The sequence below is a fragment of the Callionymus lyra genome, chromosome 7 (genome assembly GCF_982586985.1).
Source record: "Callionymus lyra chromosome 7, fCalLyr1.hap1.1, whole genome shotgun sequence".
In the NCBI taxonomy this organism is placed as follows: Eukaryota; Metazoa; Chordata; class Actinopteri; order Syngnathiformes; family Callionymidae; genus Callionymus; species Callionymus lyra.
The window spans coordinates 30589083-30607484 of record NC_141824.1 but is presented as its reverse complement, the minus strand read 5'-3'; the positions used below and the strand labels follow the sequence as shown (position 1 = coordinate 30607484).

At 38.8% G+C, this 18402-nt stretch overlaps 1 protein-coding gene across 2 annotated transcripts; it reads right to left on the bottom strand.

The window, feature by feature from the left end:
• Positions 1-43: 43 nt before the first annotated feature.
• Positions 44-17181, bottom strand: dhx36 (DEAH (Asp-Glu-Ala-His) box polypeptide 36). 2 transcript variants are annotated; one of them, XM_087794977.1, is made up of 26 exons: positions 16755-17181; positions 16053-16216; positions 15808-15915; positions 15507-15747; positions 15269-15307; positions 15019-15189; positions 14871-14950; positions 13340-13414; positions 12842-13008; positions 12420-12501; positions 12187-12327; positions 10924-11029; positions 9143-9230; positions 8600-8655; positions 8460-8524; positions 8025-8168; positions 7643-7760; positions 5989-6087; positions 5608-5781; positions 5419-5505; positions 5270-5353; positions 5101-5200; positions 4939-5026; positions 2709-2829; positions 1531-1683; positions 44-474 (listed from the first exon to the last, which is right to left on the bottom strand). In XM_087794977.1, exons 1-26 carry the CDS (start codon positions 16992-16994, stop codon positions 223-225), a joined length of 3243 nt encoding a protein of 1080 aa, XP_087651103.1. In that variant the 5' UTR covers positions 16995-17181; the 3' UTR covers positions 44-222. The 2 variants fall into 2 exon arrangements, with proteins under 2 accessions (XP_087651103.1, XP_087651104.1); XM_087794978.1 differs by lacking the exons at positions 44-474; positions 1531-1683; positions 2709-2829 and adding an exon at positions 2914-4868.
• Positions 17182-18402: the final 1221 nt, after the last annotated feature.

Sequence of the window (18402 nt, the reverse complement as noted above, 5' to 3'; positions counted from 1 at the left end):
GACAAGAAGTGACAGATGACTGGAGCTGTGACCTTGACTTATCTACAGAAAAGTGACTTCATTGTTCCATGTTTATTGATGGGTTCATCAACAAAAGCACGTATAAAACATAGATTAAGCAAAAAAAAAAAGGAGAAACGTGACATGATTAGTTCAAGTGCATTAGGATCGGATCAGGAAGACGTCACTAATAAACATTTTAATATTCAACATGTGCCCTTCTTATCCCTCCTCGTCATCGTCGTCGTCGTCGCCATATCTCATGTGTTGAGAGCTGTGACCGAACGACTTGTGGCAGCTTTTAGGGAAGCGAGCGTCGTCCGCCCTGCTCCCCGCTGGCCTCTCCTGCGTGGTGATGAGGTCTATGATGGCCGTGATTACAGCGCAGTCTTTAGAATCACGGTTCTGCCAGTCCACAGGAGCTGGGCTGCATATTTTGTCTTCCAGCAGAGAATCCAGCTCTCGCTTAAGACTCTGAGGGAAGAAAACAACGTAGGAGTTTGTGTGTGTTTTCAAGCAGCTGAAGAATGAATGTTTGGAGTGAAGAGGTGTTTATGACATTGTGGTGCAGATCTGTCTTTCTTGTCACGTCTCTGAGGTTCTACGTTGCACAATATGTGACACAAGTAATAGACCAGTCAAGTAAGGATGACAAATCTTTGTTACGTTCTAAGTTCTTCTGTATTTTCTCTCATCCAGAAAACATGAGCAGCAGGAAATGCTTTGCGCTTTGTGACCCAGGTCTTGAAAATAAATATTACTTACTTATTTACAATGGTCAGATATATTTCCTGACAGTTGTTTTCTCAATGATATAGTCAGCAGGTTATATCAAAGCATTTACGTTTCACCTTAAATATATTCTGCAGAGGCAAGATTAACGTACCAAGGTAAAGTAAATTTGATATTAGTTATTCGGCTGGTCGAACTTCTAAAAGCCTCTTTAGCTACAGCGGTTAATTTGTTAGGGATTATATTGGATCGTCTTCATATTCATCATCAGTTATGACAGTTATTTTGGGAATATTAACAACAGCTTTGACTGTCTGCTTACAACCCCACAACGGAAGAAAATAATAACCAGTATACACATTTTTAACTTCATTACTAACAGAAGAAGTAAAATATATATTTAAACTACACTTCTTGTGAAAGAAAATGTTATACTGAACACCAAAAATCATTTAGATCTCTTCAAAGGTTTGTTTCTCTCTCTGGGTTTGTGACGTGTCTCGACAGGTGGACAGGTTCATCTTCACCTTATATGAAACACAAAACCGAGGAGCTTAAGCTGAACATCATGATTCACAAGTGTTTTGCTAAAAGGTGTTGAATTAAAACGTCTAACCAAAATCTTGTTTACTATAGCCACACCCACTCGCTGTGATAGGTCAAGCATCAAGGCTTGTAACACTAAAGTCACTCTGGATTTCCCCCTGAAGCCTTATCTGCGTCACTATCTTACATTGACTTTCCTCTCATGATTTCTGAATGTTTAAGACTGTGGTGTGTGTTTGTGTCCATGCAAACCTTCACGAGGTTGGCGATGCGAGCGGGCGACCGGAAGACTATCCACTTGTCCACCGCCACGGTTTCCTGGTCTTGGTCTTTTTGGATGCTGATGTCGCCGCCAAAAAACAGCAGTGAGAACGGGGACACTTCGGTGCAGTCGTAGAGGAAAATCTGAGGACAGAAGTAGACAAAGGTTGCTCATAAACCGACACGAACATCAGTGAGGCCGACAGCTGCTTCTGCTGCTGCTTTAACTCGAACCTTACTTAACAACTGCAATGAATATCTAGAACAGGGTTTATTTAAACTTTTCTTTGGTTATGTAAAAATGTGTACAACAGATGAGTTATTCTACATTATGTTAAATACTATGTAATAACATTTTTATTCATTTCTAACGTAGTTTCACTCCTGGACTTTAAGTTATTCACTAACGGATCAATGTAACGTCCAGGTGTTTTTTTTAGCTGGTGTGTTAGGACTATGTTCAATTGCTAGGTAACACCTGAGCAGTCACAGCAATTCCAGACGTCAAATCCTGCCGGTGGTTAAAAGTTTGTAATTGAAGGGTAAATAAGAGAAACACGTTTCATCTCAACAGGATTGGGTGTTGCTACATTCTACCCTCCAATATCTTTGAAGACCAGAGTAAAGGTGAAGAGCAGCGTACACTTGAGTGTAATTCAAACAAGATGAAAGCAGACTTCTGATTGATAATCGTATCATGTAATGGATGTGTAGATGTTGCATCAGTGTGCACGCCGGCGAACGTCATCCAATTCTTCCATCTCTCTCCTCCAACGAGCCCCCAGCGTTTATCTATCAACAAATGACCTTCTGCATCACACTCTCACTTTCATGGTATACCTAAATACACGCAATTGTAAAGACGAAGGCTTGCACAATTGGCGGTAATGATGATGAAATCCTTCGGAACCATTTCCCACATACTTAGGAGAGAAAACCCACGCTTTTTAAAAGTATGATGAAAAATGTCGAGAGTGAGAACGAGAAAGGTCTTTGTCTGGATGTTGACCATTTTGTCCTTGTGACCTCCCACGTGGTGTCGGGGCTTTGAAGCAAGAAGGCTTTTGAAAGGGAGCTTTGAATCAAATATTCATGCAGAGTAAAGCCACCGACAACCCACTAGCACATCAGAGGGACACGAGCATGAGCGAACACGCTGGATTACTCACACTGCTCGTCCTCATCTTGAGGTGATAGATGAGCCACGTGTAGTTGAAATCACTCTCTTCGTAATTCACCGACTTTGGATGAATGGCCACCTTCCCGTCCGCCTGCGTGTACACTTTAACGCTGAGAGGAAAACAGAGTTAAGCCCAAGCATGACCTTTACTTACTCCTGTCACTTTCTGAAACTTTTTTCCAACATAAACGAGAAATCTTTAAAACTTTATTATACATTATATATTTTTTGACACTGAATTCACTTTTACTTCGTTAGTAAAGCTGTATATTTTCAGCCTTATTTTGGAAACCAAGCATTTCACATCATTTTGTACCCTGTGTGTGTGACAAATAAACGTCCTTAAGTTGCAATAGAATCATTAATGAAGCCTTAAGGGGTCACAAGCCAGTGTATTTTTGAGCCGCTCCCAAGCCCGGATATATGCAAAGGGTTGTCTCAGGAAGGGCATCTGATTGAAGTCTGTGCCAAAAGACTTTTGCCATTGGTGCCGATAACCTACAGGGTAACAATGGAAATTGGGCTACTGTGGGTCGAAGGAGGAGAGGAGGAAGGCAGGTTCAGAAACAGAGAGAAAAGAGGAAAGGCAAGACTTTGGGACTGAGAGTAGGGACTTTAAATATTAGGACTATGACGGGAAAGCTAGAGAGTTGGGTGACATGATGCAGAGAAGGAAGGTGGATATGCTGTGTTTCAAGGAGAGCAGGCTGAAAGGTAGGAGAAGCTAAGGTGACGTTTTAAGTTGTACTACTATGGTTTTGATAGGTAGAGAAATGGCGCAGGGGTTCTCCTAAAAGGAGTTTGTTAAGAATGTCCTAGAAAAGAAAAGAGTGTCAGACTGATGACTCTAAAGCTTGAAATTGAAGGTTTGATGTTAAATGTTATGTTCCACAGGTGGAATGTGAATAAGAGGAGAAGGAAACATTATGGAGTGAGTTAGATGAAGTGATACAGAATATCCCCAGATGTGAGAGAGTGGCAAAAGAGGGAGAGGAACTATGATACTGTATGAGGAAGTCTGGAGTAGCAGAGAAGTATGTTAGACTGATGCAGGACATGTATTCCAACTGTGAGACAGAGGTGAGGTGTGCTGTAGGTGTGACAGAGAAGGTGGAGGTGGGACTACATCAGGGTTCAGCTCTGAGACCCTTCTTGTTTGCAGTGGTGATGGACAGACTGACAGATGAGGTTAGACAGGAATCTCCATGAACTATGATGTTTGCAGATGACATTGTGATCTATAGTGAGAGCAGAGACCAGGTGGAGGAAAAGCTGGAGATATGCTCTAGAAAGGAGAGGAATGAAGGTTAGTCACAGCAAGACAGAGTATATGTGTGTGAATGAGAGGAACCCAAGTGGAACCATGAGACTACAGAGAGTGGAGTAGGGTCAACAGTCCAGAGCCGTGGAGATTATAGAAAAGAAGAAACATGGTCAAACAAGGATTAATTTGTGATAAAAGAGTAACAGCCAGAATGAAAGGAAAGATATACAAGACAGTAGTGAGACCAGCAATAACTAATCTGGCACTGAGGAAAAGGTGTTGAAGTTCTCTTTGGGAGTGACAAAGATGGATAAAATCAGGAATGAGTCAATCAGAGGAACGGCACATGTAAGATGTTTTTGAGATAAGGTCAGAGAGCCAGAATGAGATGGTCATGTACAGAGGAGGGATAGTGAAGTGAGCAGCTAAAGGGAAAAGAAGAAGTTTCAGAAGAATCATTGGTGGAAGAACTCTTTATATCATTCCCTCACAGTGTTTGTTAGCTTTTTTGTTGACCTTCTTTCAAAAGTACAGATTGTTCAGGAGTAAACCTGCATAACCCTTGACAAAGGAGGTAAATCTGGTCTGTTTCTGGGAGGTACTATACCAGAAGAGTTATGGGCTACAGAAAGAGCAGCAGGTGGTGGAGAGCAGGATCTGTGAAGATCTCTGGTCTCCTTGGGCGAAGTTGAATTGCTGACTGGATGTTGTCAAAACTTTCAATTTCCACAAAAAAAAATCAAAATTCACTGAAGAGCAAGATGACGTGTGCCCACAGGTCACTTGGTGGCAAATGGTCATTTTATGTTGAATGCATTGATCCATGTCTGATAAAGGGCCACTGCTCTTGAGGGGTTGTTCTTTGGTTCGTCACTTCCCAACATCCTACCACAGATTGTGTGTTTTTCAATAAATCATTAAGGATATCAGTGCACTCCATGTTAAAAGGACTCACCCTGGCCTCTTGCCGTGAGATTTACGAATCATGGCCACCTTGGGGTACAGTCCGGCCACAATCACCGCTTTTATCAGCTTCTGGTTTTCTGGAGTTTAATAAAAAAAATATGATCACAATTCGTGAATGAAAAAGAAAATAAAAAGATGGGTTTGGATTAACCTGAATTGACGTTAGATTTGGCATCTTTGGGGTCTTTACTGCTGACAAAGCCAGTGTGCATCAGGTGTTCAGTGAACTGGCCCTTCATATTTTGCAGCATCTGAACCAACAGAAGTGAATTCCATATCCAATTTGGGAAATGGTTACCGTACAAAAGTTTTTTTCTCACCTTTAGAGTATTAGCAGACAGGAAGTTTTCCCAGCAGTACTCTCTTTCAAACCTGGCACCATTATGTTTTGCTTCTTCCCAGCCCTGAGAAATCAGCACTTTATGCATAAATCATGTCCAATTTATGCAAGTGGAAAAAGACGATTTACCTGAAAGGCATTGAAAACGGTGAGATGGTCGCTCTTGGAGTTCTTTGACAAAACCTTTTTACGCTTGTCGGCCAGCTTCTCTTTTCCCTTCACAATTACAGATGCGTGAAAGAAGAATACATTGCAACATCTCTGAGATCAATCATGTGTGACATGGATGAGTAATCAGCAGTAAACTAGTTGCCCTACCAAGGGGATAAAGAAAGGGTCTTTGAAGCTGAGCGAGGCAGCGATTGTGAGCACGGGGTCCAGGCAGCCTAGCAGTGCTCCGAACAGGATGAGTTTTCCAATATGAGGCTCCACAGGCAGACGAGCCAGATGGAAACCGAGCGCCGTGAGATCCTCAGATCCATCCAGGGCATTCTAGCATAAGCCATAGAGATATTAATTGAAAATCGAGAAGCAAGCTGTTTAGCTTTTTTATAACAATAATAGTAAAAGGTTATTAAAAAATGCATCCGAAAATAAAAAAAATGATATTGCAGTTTTTAATAATCAGAAAGAACACAACTCATCAGAATCTAGATGCATTATGTAGCCAGAAATAAACTTTCCTTTCATCCATCTTACCAAATCAGTGAGGTTCTTGACAGCAAGGTTGACGGCCTGCTCAGTAGGAGGGTCCAGGGCTTTTCTCAGGAATTGTGCTATGAACCCAAGCTTCAGTATCTGGGGAGAAAACATCAACAGATATGTATTGTCCTTTAAATAAATAACATTAAAAGTTAAAGAAAATAGCTTGTTTGCTCCCATTTGCACAAACTAGATATACTTTACTGATCCCTCTGGACGTCATTCAAAATGTTTATCTCAAGTTCTTATATTTGTCAAATATACAATATGTATGCAAGACATACAGCATAGATCAAGGTCAATTTTTAATGAACATTTTTAAATGAACAGGCGTCCCTTTCCTCTTCACTGTACAATTTGTTCTCCAAGTGCTTTCCCTCCTCAACAGCTTTAATTAAACAAGAGTATACAAACGTTCCCAATCCTGTTAATTCAATCTGTTCTAGCAGTCGATCAACGATTAATAATTCGATTCACATGCAACTGTCCAACCACAGACGGGATCTAACATTTCAAATGAAACTATTTATCAAATATGTGTAAACACATTTGGAAACATTTGGACAGCCCAGACACAGACTAGCTTCTAACTATAACAACTTCTGAACAACTGAGAGCGATTATAAAAGCTGTGCTGGTAAAGTCTGGCTAAATGAACACGGCTAAATTGATGAGTTCACTGAGAGGGAGTGAGACGATGAGAGAGAGCAGTGTTGATCAGATCAGAGTGTTTACAGAGTTAGGTAAATGTATTGGACAGTCTTTTTTTGTAGTCATCAAGTTGGACAGTGTTGTTTCACACATCTATTCTCAGAACCATGCCTAAATCTATGTTCAGCTTTTGTAAAGGAATATATTTTAGCAGTTATCAACTGGTTCAATAAGTAAGTTTGAATAGCTTTTCCAGACCAGGGTCACAAAGGACTTAAACAATCAAAAAATACCCAATAAAAGAAATACTTAAAAGTTCAAGACAACACTGAGACAAACACGAGAGTCTCAGAAAAACAAGGAAAAGCCTGCACAAATAAAAATGTCTTGAGATGTTTCTTGAAGGAGTCAGTAGATTCCATCAAGCGCAGAGGGAGAGAAAGATCGTTCCAAAGTTTAGGAGCAACAGCCTGGAAGGATCCCTTAAATCTCTTCACTGGCTACCAGTTTCTGGCATCAACTTTAAAATTCTAGCTCTCCAGAGTATCTCGCTCTGAGGTATGTGGATCAGACTCTACCGATGGTTCCTCGCACACACTTCAGGACCAGAGGTGAGAGAAATGAGGCTGAATAATAAAAGTTCAAAGTAACCTTGTCAATGTAAATTTCGTGTCTTCAACCTATAACGTTCCATGTTCAATGTTTAACAAAAATCATAACTTGGAAGAAGTATACATTTAACAGAGCAGAACAATCATTTCACATGCTCAAAATTAAATGTTTTTTGTTTGTTTTTGTTTTATTTTTGAAAAAGTATCCTTAAAAGATTCAGAAATTTTAATATATTGTTTTACTATTATTTTAAGATATACACAGAATATGCAATTATTAATCATGTTCAGCTCATGAGGATAAAGAACACCACCCCCTAACACCACTAAATGAGTCATTATATCTGTTCTTAAGCAGTATTTATATCACTGCAGCCTTTAACACATACCTTGATTTGTAGACAGAGCTCCTCTAGTGGTGTCCTCATGATTTCAGGTAACTGATAGGCATTCAGCAGGCTCGCCCGCAGGCCATTGTAGAGATGATAGCACTTTCCTGGACTCACTCTTTGCATTTATATGAAAATGAGAGAACGTTATGGTCATCTGGTAAAAAACATATTTCTTTTCAGACATCACTGAACTGTGATGTCTGCAAGCAGCTCATGCCATTTGGCTCTACTTTTACATCAGTGATAGGTAGAGAAAAAGACTTCTCAAGTCACAGACTGGAAAAGAGCGGAAGAAGGGAAGTTGTGAGACAATGCTGCTTAATTAAAATCATACAAATTAAACCCACTTTTACTGAGTAAAGTCAAATGCCACACACACCTGCCAGCACGCCCCTTCCTTTGCTTGGCATTGGCCAGGCTCACCCACTCTGCTGCCATCGTGCTGATGTTGTTGCTGGTGTCAAAGTTGGTCTCTTTAATTTTCCCCCCATCAATCACGAAAACGACATCCTCTATAGTGATGCTGCAAGGAGAAAAACATCATGAGGGATGAGGAACTTCAAAGCAGTCCATCAAAATCTCACGCAGACACAACTACATTTGAAGTAGTGTTTAGAGATTCTATATTTGGAAAGCTTTTGATTGAAGTTATATTTTTGGATGAGGAATGTTATGTAGATACAATTAAATAAAAAAAATTAGATAAGTTTTCCAAGCCTTGCAAAGGCAAAAATAGAAAATTAAAAATGCAATTATATAAAAAGCTTCATAAAGATTTAGGAGAACTATAAACCAGAAAAAAACATCAACACACCTGGTTTCCGCTATATTAGTAGCAATCACAATCTTTTTCACTCCAGCTGGAGGTCTTTTAAAAACCTGAAAATAGAAGAGGATGTTTTTAATTATATTTACACTTTTTAAAAGATAGTGAGAAGAAAAATAAATTCTGACCTGTGTCTGGTTAACAGTCGGCATCAGGGAGTGCAAAGGGATGATGACAAAACGATCTAAAACAAAATAACACAATTATCCTACTAAAATAAACAGGTCAATATAACTACATGTTTTTTCTATTTTTAAAACTAGAGTGATGATTAATAACAGATAATGATTTTCTAGTGAGGAATTTTGTGCACCGATATGAACATTTTAGTTCTATTTTTTCATTTATGACACTAGATCACATGCTTTCATGCCATTTTATTGTTATGTCTATTATTTTATTTAAATTTGTTGTATACTGTTTAATCAATCTCCTTTTTTCATATCATTTCATTATTTTATTCTGTACTGCCACAAAAAGTACCTTAGTTGTGTTCACTGTCAAACATAAAATGTAGAAAACTCGTTTATTCAATTTGAATTAACTACTATTTATTTCAAATTAATTTGTGGATCATTTTATTTCTATTACTATTTCATCATTTATATTTCAAAACCTTATTATTCTGTATGCTCCTTTTATGCTAAACTGTCGCTTTTGTTTTTGTTTACCTGATCGAAACATCTGCTGAGCCATGAGCAGGTCATGAAGACTGCTGATGTTGTCCCAACCTGGCAGGAAGACCAAAATCGCTCCCTCCTATCAACACAAAATACATGTGTTTAAGTAGACACGAGAGAGAATGCCAAAAGTTGCTCTTAAAATTTTGATGTAATGGGGCCATGGGTTACCACTATGGTGAACCTCTCCATTTCCAAAGGGGTTTTTCCCAATGCATTTAAACATGCCATTGTGGAGCCTTTGCTCAAAAAGCCAGGCTTAGACCCAATTTACAGACTAATTTGAGGCCTAATTCTAAGCTCCCTTTCTTGTCCAAGATCTTGGAGAAGGTGGTGTCTGAGCAGTTATTGTTGTTCCTGGATCAGAGCGACATTCATGAGAAGGATGAGCCTGGCTTCCACAAACATCAGTCTATGGAGACGGCCTTACTGAAAGTGTCCAGTGACATCATGTCGGCTGATTTGGGTCAATACACTGTTCTGGTTCTCTTGGATCTGTCCTCAGCCTTTGACACAGTTGATCACCAGATCCTGCTAAGTAGACTAAGGGATGAAGTGACTGTCTGGGTCTGTATCACAGTAGTTCTCGTTTTTTTCAGGATCAACTTTAAAATTCTGGTTCTTACTTTTAGAACTATTCATGGTCAGGCTTCTCCTTACATCAGTGATCTGATCCAGCCTTACACCCCAGCTTGGGCTCTGAGGTCTCTCATGTAGTTCACAGTTTTATCTTGACCTTTAAAGTATATATTTTATTGAGTATTGTTTTGATTGCTTAAGCGTTATGTGACCCTGGTCTGGAAAAGCGCTATATAAATACTTACTTACTTACCTACTTTCTTAGACATGCGTGTTAGCACTTATATTATTGTCTGATTGTTGTAGAACTCTGTGCATTACTATATTTATCACACAATTTATTTTCTGCACTGCTTCCTTGCTTTTCCTAAAAATAGCTGAATCTTACATCCCATCATACGTGAGATGAAGGGCAATCATCACCTTTTGGGTTTGGTAGCAAGGGGGGAACTGTGCACTGCATGGTGAGTCACAGTCTCACAAAGACACATGTTCACACATACACAGGCAGCATCCTTGATGAATTCATTAATAATGGCAACCATGGCGCTAACCGGCCTGCTCTCTACTGTGCACAGCAGGTGTTCATCAACCTGTGTTTGCTCGTGTCTCATCCAGTGTAAAATTATTTTCTGATGATCACAGCTGAAGGAGTGACAGATGGTTGAAAATAAACCTCTGATTCATCAGCTGGAAAATATTTGAAAACGTTAGGGCGAATCAGTTTAGTAGGGTTGCTCTGTCCAACAGATGAATGGTCTCTTGGGGTCAGTGAATGATTTAGTGTCTGTTACACACACATCAATTTAAAGCGACATACAAAATGAAGCTACAAAGTCTACAAACAGCAAAACTAAAAATGTACCCAATACCATGTTTGACGTTAGATGTTATCAAGCCATCAATGGTAACAAAGAATGTTGATGTTGAAACGTAAATAAAATGTTATTTTTTAAAAGTTAAAAATCACATTATGTAGAATGGAAATGAATGTAAAGTAGAATTGGATATACATATGAGGCATCGGTGAAGCACGCTAGCCTGATCTAATTGCCATCTGCTCTGCTTCGAGACAGCATTTATCTTTCATCCGTTTGTCGAGTTCATGATCAGTCAGTTCCACATAATAACCTTATGTAAGACTAATACACCTTTAGTAAATATAGACATTATTAGATTTATAAAACACTCACATCTTCGTTTAGCACTATGTGGCGGATGAGTGCCACTATTAGGTCCAAGTCAATCTTTTCATCGTTGTCTAACATCTCCAGTGCAGCAATGGTGCTGTCTGAGTATCTGAGAAAAGAAAATATTTACAGACAATATAGAGTCCCCACAATGCCTTGAAGAATAGAAATCGGTCCTTAAATAATCTCAGATGTGTGATTGACAGATTATTAACAAGCTGATTTCAGTCCGACGTCTTGTTGATGTGATGAGCCCCTGTCTGGTTTATTGCCAAATTACTTTGTGAAAATAACATTTTATGGTGGAAGCATTAGTCAGGATGAAATTTCAAATCAAACAGTTTAAGTGTGTTCCAAGTGTCCTATGTGGCTTTCTCCCAGATGCTAAAGTAACGCTTTCCATCTACCTGACGGAAACCTTACCTTCTGACATCTTATAAACCAGCATAGGTTAAGCAAAAAGTACTGTAGTTGAGGTTGCAGGCAAATCGAAACATGCATTGTTCTCCAGTACTAAACAAAGTCTACGTGTGATTGTTTTAATGCAGTACATTCTGTTCCTTATCTCACCTTGAACACTGATAGCTTAATAGGTCAAAATATCAACATGAACATTAGTCTACTTTGAAATTGAGCCGAGCAGCTGGCGGGACACATAAAATGACCGGCCAGATTTGTTCACCAAGCTTTAAGAGTTAGACATAAGTGTTCTAGAGGGCCTATGTCTCTTGTCTAGGGTTGTCAAGCCCAATGACAAATAAGAGCCTTTAATATGAAGAGATTACTTGGGGAAACTACAAGATTATGCCAATAATTAATTCATTATGATTAATAACTGTAAATAAGTTAATTATGGTAAAATGTGTTCTTTAATCTAAAGTTACTGATCTAAATGGAAGTACAGAAGTTAAATCTCTTACTAAATTGATGAGAAGCTTTTATAAAAATCTTTTTTCCAATTGTATTTGACTTGGACAACAAAAGCTTTTTATTGTCATTTCTGTGCACTCTGCTTTCAAGGAAAGCCGTCTAACCTGGACCAAGAACTTGGCTCAGATATATGGGAAATATTAAAGCTTCCCACTCACATTTTCAAGCACTGACTTAGGCAGTATGCATATTATCACTACAGTTCATACCAGCCTACACCTGTTATTGGAGTATCTCTGAAAACCTAGCGTGCTCTTTCAAAAAGGTCAATTTGAAACACTATCTAAGTGGCGGCTATTAAATCACTTCAGCTTCCTGCTGTTTCCAGCAACTCACCGGTTCTGAAGTGTTCGGGCATAACATGGCCAACTCTCTCTGTATTCAGCCTCTACTACCTCCTTTTCAGGTCGTGAGTTCTGTCCACGCCAAAAGTTTTTTTTCCACGGTGTGCGTACGTTCTGACTTTTGGGACAATACCTATAAAAGAGAAAAGGTCAATGCCAGAAACTGCAAGGATAATCTGTAATGATAATCAGTTTAGAAGGAGGGAGTGGTGTTAGGCGTAATACCGTAGCATCTCCACCACATCCTCAAGCAGGAATTCTTCGACAGGGAAAGTTAAGCCAGGGATGTGAATCATGGGACACTTGTCTGAGAAAATCAAAAGCAAATCTCAGCATAAGCCATCCTTAAAAACGGTTATAAATACAGTAAATAGTAAAAAGCTTTTGGCTTGCCAATATGGACAGTTGCTTTACTATATATATATAGAGTAAATTCACATTTTTGGTTTTCCACTTTGAAAGAGTATTCATTAAACTCTTAATAAACGTACTAAATATTTTATCAAGAATTAAACATCAGATTCTAAAGTTGTATATCTATTATGAGTTATTATTATATTGTGTAGCTTTTTTGAATGAAACACAGAAGGAAACAAAAATGTAATTTATAATAAAAAAGATCACATAGAGCTAATGTAATATTTTACCAAAATACTTGGAGAACTTCTCAGCATTGAGCGTGGCACTCATCAGGATGACTTTGAGGTCATCTCTGCGTTTTAGCAGGTCTTTCACAATAATGAGCAGAACATCTGAATGCAGGCTTCTCTCGTGGATTTCATCCAAAACCAAATGGCTGACACTCGACAACAGTCTAAAGATATTGGGGAGAAAGAAAGTTGTTACAGTGTTGTATGATTTCAATGACAAAAAATGTAAACACAAGCGGAATAAATTAAGAAATGATTGTTGAGGATGTGAGTGACATGGGACAATGGCATAAACCTTGCACTGTTCTGTTGCTGAAGGCAATTGAAATATAAAGTATAGGCACAAGGATGAGTCAACCAAGGCTGTGTCTGCTTGGGCTTCATATCTCCTTCTGACAGGGATTGATGTAATTTGGGAGAAGAGTGAATTAAAGTTAATACTGTGTATAAACGGTGGATGAACAAGACAAGGTGAGAATAAGGAAGGCCACTCACGGGTCTGAGCGGAGCCACTGGAGAATTATTCCTGTTGTACAATAAAGGATAGAGCCCTGTTTCCGTGGTAACCGGCTAGAGAGAAAAGAAGACAAAGGGTCTTACTACATTTCAAACTATTATAATTAATTTAAAATAAACATTTCATCACCAGTTGAGAATTAATTCACAATTGTATAAATTGACAGTGTTAGACTTTTACCCATTTATTTATTAACAGAACAATGTTTCATGACAACAAAAAGATTTGAGCAGCATCTGGTAACATTAAGGAATTATTTATTGAATAAGCAGCACAAATAACTTAAGCTATGTTTGCCATTTATATAACAGTTTTATTACTTTAAAGCTAGTAGTTTCCTAAAGATAATCAGTAAAGGCACTTTAGCAAAAATCATTTCAGTCAAATATTCATCAATATTCAAGCATCTCCGATCTTGTCATTGCTACTAAGCAGGTACAGATGGTCGGGAAAGGATGCCGTTTAGCCCTCAAAGCAAGTTAAGCTCGACAGCAGACTGCAAGATGCTAAAAAATAGTCACTAAAAACTCTAAAACATTACTACAGGACTAACCATAATCAGAAAGAGACTACACAAGTTTAATTTTCATGGTAGGTTTGCAAGAAAAAACGTTTTCCAGAGATTATGGACAGATAATGGACAGATAAGTTTAAACTCCTATTATTTGGACCAGAACAGAAGACATGATCAATTTAAGAGACACTCAAATCACAACATGAATGCCCTTTAAAGACAATGGATGGGTTATTAACACAAACGACAAGATTTTCTGTCCTGCATTCCATTCAATTAGTAGTATTCTTTTACAGCCTATATATCCTTTTTTCACATGAATCTAGATGAGCTGGGTGGAGAAGAAAAGAAGAAAAAAAGTACAAAAGAACACATAGAATTCCATTGAAACCTTATTAACAAAAAATAAAGTTCATTGGTTCAGAAGTCCACTCTATTTGAAGCATCTTTTTCGATAAAGTTGCAGTTGAATAAGTTAAACAAGCTTAGAAAAACTAAGAACGCTAAAAGCTTCCCCGATAAGAGACTCAAAAGTCTTTCCCAAGCATATCTTTCACAATGATAAGTGCATGTTTTAAAAGAGTGGGAAAGGCACATAGCAGAATCGGAGGTTATAAGGCCAAGTCCCAAGATACAGAATGTCAAATCACTTATATTTAAAAACATATTTTAACAACCAAGAAATCTTTTTTTTTTTCTGCAATCCATGAATGACAAGATGAAAGCATTGCAAATCTATGTGATTATGACAAACAACTGAACAGGCAGAAATAACATTTTGAATAAAATTCCAGGAGGTCAGTCTTGACCATCTTAATCAAGCAAGTCCCATAACAGGGGAGAGAGACCCTATCTGACATAATGTGACATCATGGTTTACTTCAACCCATCTTGTGCATCATCCCCATTCACACCTAGCTAAGTCCCAAAATCGTCAGCAGGTGCAGTATAGAACAATCATAGATTAGCCACAGGAGTAAGAAGAAGCAACTAACCATTCCAAGCGGATCTGGTAACCACAAGAGTTACCATTGCCAACACTTTCTGCTCTTTCAGCTGCTACACGTTCCGCCACCTATATTGAACAAGCACATACTTGGTACAAATGGAAAGCACAAATGTTTAGAGAAAAGGGGTTCATACCGAGATGGCACTAATGCGTCGGGGCTGAGTGCAAACAACCCGACACAGTGAACCCATGCCATGTTTGATTTGATCGTCGAGGATGAACTGAGTAACCTGAGTTGTCTTTCCACACCCTGTCTCACCACTCACAACAAGCACACGATTGGAGTTGATTAGTTCCACCATCTCCTGATGATATGAAACAAAGAACAATTTCACATTAATAAGGTACTACACAATTTATTGTTGAAACTTCTTTGGTGCATACCTCTTTCTTTGAATAAGATGGTAGTTTCTCCCTAAATTGCTGCAAAATAAAATTAAACTGAAATTATGAGATTAACAAAATGTTATACATTGGAAGCAGTTTCCTTCTCTCCCCATGCTGATCTATATCTGCCATTTCCATTAAAAATGTTTCCTCGGCTCTAGATTTCACAGTTTGTGTTCTTGATTCATTTTTGATTCCCACAAAGTAATCAAAAGAAGAACACTTAAATACTCACCAGCATATCTTTGTATTGAGTGTCAGCGCTCTTTTTTTGCAGATCAGCTTGTAATCTACCATCCAGTAACTGATCACGGACTACTTTCTGAAATAAAAACTCCAGATCCTTGTCTATCCTTCTTTGTTTCCCCTTATCCTCTTGCCTCTGCTGCTGTGATTGCTGCTGCTCCGATTGCGGCTGCTCCTCGTCTTCATCCCACGTTTCAGGAGGCTCATCTTTCACAGTCTCAGAGAAGTTACTAATGGAAAAGAGATGAATCTCAGTTTGGACAAAGATAAAAATAAAATAAAATACTCACTGTAGCAATTTTTTAGTTGCTTTCTTATGATCTGTGTCGCTGTCATCTTCATCTTCATCCTCAGATTTGGACTTTTTGATTCTTTCTGGTAGTTCACCATCAAAATAACTGTGCATACAATTAACACATTACATTTTTTATTTTAATTGTAAGTTTGAATGTGTAATTAATGAAAATAATTTATATTGCATTGCACTTGCATAAGTTAACTAAACAGTTATATATGGTCAACTAGGAATTCTCACCAATGGCTACTTTTGTTTGCATCTTCATGCAAAGTCTTGGATGAAGAAGCCTTTGTATCCCTAATGCTTCTCTCTGGACCATAACCTGTCGGGTCATTTTGGACAGTATGAAGCAGTTTGGTAATGTGCTGCTCTCTGGCTTCATCCATCTGGACAACAGCTCGCTAGACACACAGGAAAAGAAAACTCTTACACAGCTAATTGAGATAAATAACAAAAATAGAATGAACAGATTTAAAAAGCCGTTTTATTTGTGGGAATGAATCTCCAATCATGGTTTTCGATCTTAAACGTTGCATTAAAGTGTTTTATTATACGAGGACTCAACCCTTTTAGTTATAATGTAACACACTTGAACAATTTATGATTACAACAACAACATATCCTTCTTCATCTTCAATAAACCTGATCATTCTTCCTTCATGTCATAATTAACCACATCAATGAGACACATTGTTAGTCTTTCTCTTCTTCTTCCACATCCATACCAAACCTCTGTACATCATTCCCATTGTCTCTACTTTCCAAATGTTCAAACGTCTCCACATAAGTGGGTTTGGTCAGGGTATTATTAGGGTTTATTAATGAATAATGTCCCTTCAGATGTGTCTTGCATCACCACTCTGGATCTAGGAATAGCTAGACATCTAATCGATCAATTGTGTCTTTATGAATGACTATTCATGCAAAGTGATTTCATACCGATCTCCGATCAGCTTGTTTACTTCTCGCGGCTCCGTATCTTGCGTACCACAGACCGATAGCCCGACCCTTCAGATGGGGAGGCGGTCGGTCCCGGTGTCCAGTGGCTCCGCGGTCCTCGTCAAATTGGGAATTGTGACCCCTCGACCCCTCTCCTCCTTTCTCCCATCTCTCTCTGCTACCGTCCCGGTAACCACGACCACCCCTCCCTCCTCTCATGCCACGGTATCCATGGTTCATGGCTCTGAGAGCAGCGGTTAGCTAACGCTGCTAATGTCACTTTGTTTACAAACTCTGTTCACGAGAAATATTAATTCATTATTCGTTTCAGCAACACAAAAACACTTAGCTATACATATGGCTAAGTCCGGGAAACTAGACAACTTCGAGTATTGATAAAAAAAAGACCCAAACAACCATCAAGCAAGTCGCAGGATGATACGTCAGAGACATCTCGCTCGCGCAGGTTGATGATGTGGCGGTTCCTCATTGGCTGTAAACAATATAGCTTACCCTGGAAATATTTTAATTTGATAATATAATAATATAATATAAAGGTCTGGTTCAGGCAGAGCCTGAGTCAGTCCTAACTATAGGCTTTATTGAAAAGTATGTTTAAGAGTAATCTTAAAATTATATATATATATATCATAAAATTATATCGACTTTTTTTTTTTTCAAGGTTCAAGAGCAGCTTTATTCGCCAGTACATATTGGTATTCATACGTGGAACCTATCGTGGTTGTGGACGACTCCGGAATTTGTAAAAAAAAAATAGAATAGGTATAAACAATATGTACCAAATATACTATATTATAATAATAATAATACTGATAATACTAATAAACACAGTGCAAAAACGTCAACAGTGCAATGAATGAGTATAAATGGCATTTTGGGAATTAACTGATCATGAGTGAGATGGTTCTTGTGCGCAGGGCTGAGCTCTGTAGGGCCTGATATAGGGGAGGGGGCATAAGATGGAGGATCTGGGGTGAGTCGGGTCTTTGATGATGTTCCCTGCTCTTGTCCTAGTCCTGGACTTGTACAGTTCCTGTATGTAGGGCAGGGGGGCACCAATGATCCGCTCTGCAGCCTCACAGTCCGCTGAAGTCTCCTCCTGTCCTGCTGTGTGGCCGCTGCAAACCACACAGTGATGGAGGAGGATCATGCTGAGCTGCTATAGTCTTAGATTTTTGGAGAGAGTTTCAGAAACCAGGCTGTCAACACTGAGTCTGGTTCTGCTCGAGTTCTCTGCCTCCAAAAGGAAATTGTCCACACCACTGCCACGCTGTGATTCAGTCATTGTTAAGTTTTGTTGTTCTGTTTTTCTTTTCTCCAATATCGTTTTACCTAAACTGTAAAGTGTCTTGAGATAACTTTGTTATGAGACACTTTAAATATAATTGAATGGAAAACATCTCCATGTTGAAGGATAAAGTTTGCTGGTTGACGGGCTTTGTGCGCTCTCCAAAGGGCTGACAATAGAGCTCTCCAATGTCGAGGGCAACATGGATCAAGAAAAGCTCTTGCTTACCTCTGGAGAAGCAACACTTTCAGTGCAGCAAAATGATCATGCCTTTAGCTTGATGAAGATTTGCGTGTAGATGTGAAAGAGGCCAATAGTCGTCCACCACCAATTGAACTA

Excerpts from the sequence above, each read along its gene's own strand:
- dhx36 (XM_087794977.1), bottom strand. The coding sequence starts at position 16,994 with ATGAACCATGGATACCGTGGCATGAGAGGAGGGAGGGGTGGTCGTGGT. Across the intron at positions 13,009-13,339 it reads CAGTGGCTCCGCTCAGACCC|ACTGTTGTCGAGTGTCAGCC; the intron begins GTGAGTGGCCTT and ends CAATATCTTTAG. Across the intron at positions 12,502-12,841 it reads GAAGTTCTCCAAGTATTTTG|ACAAGTGTCCCATGATTCAC; the intron begins GTAAAATATTAC and ends TGATTTTCTCAG.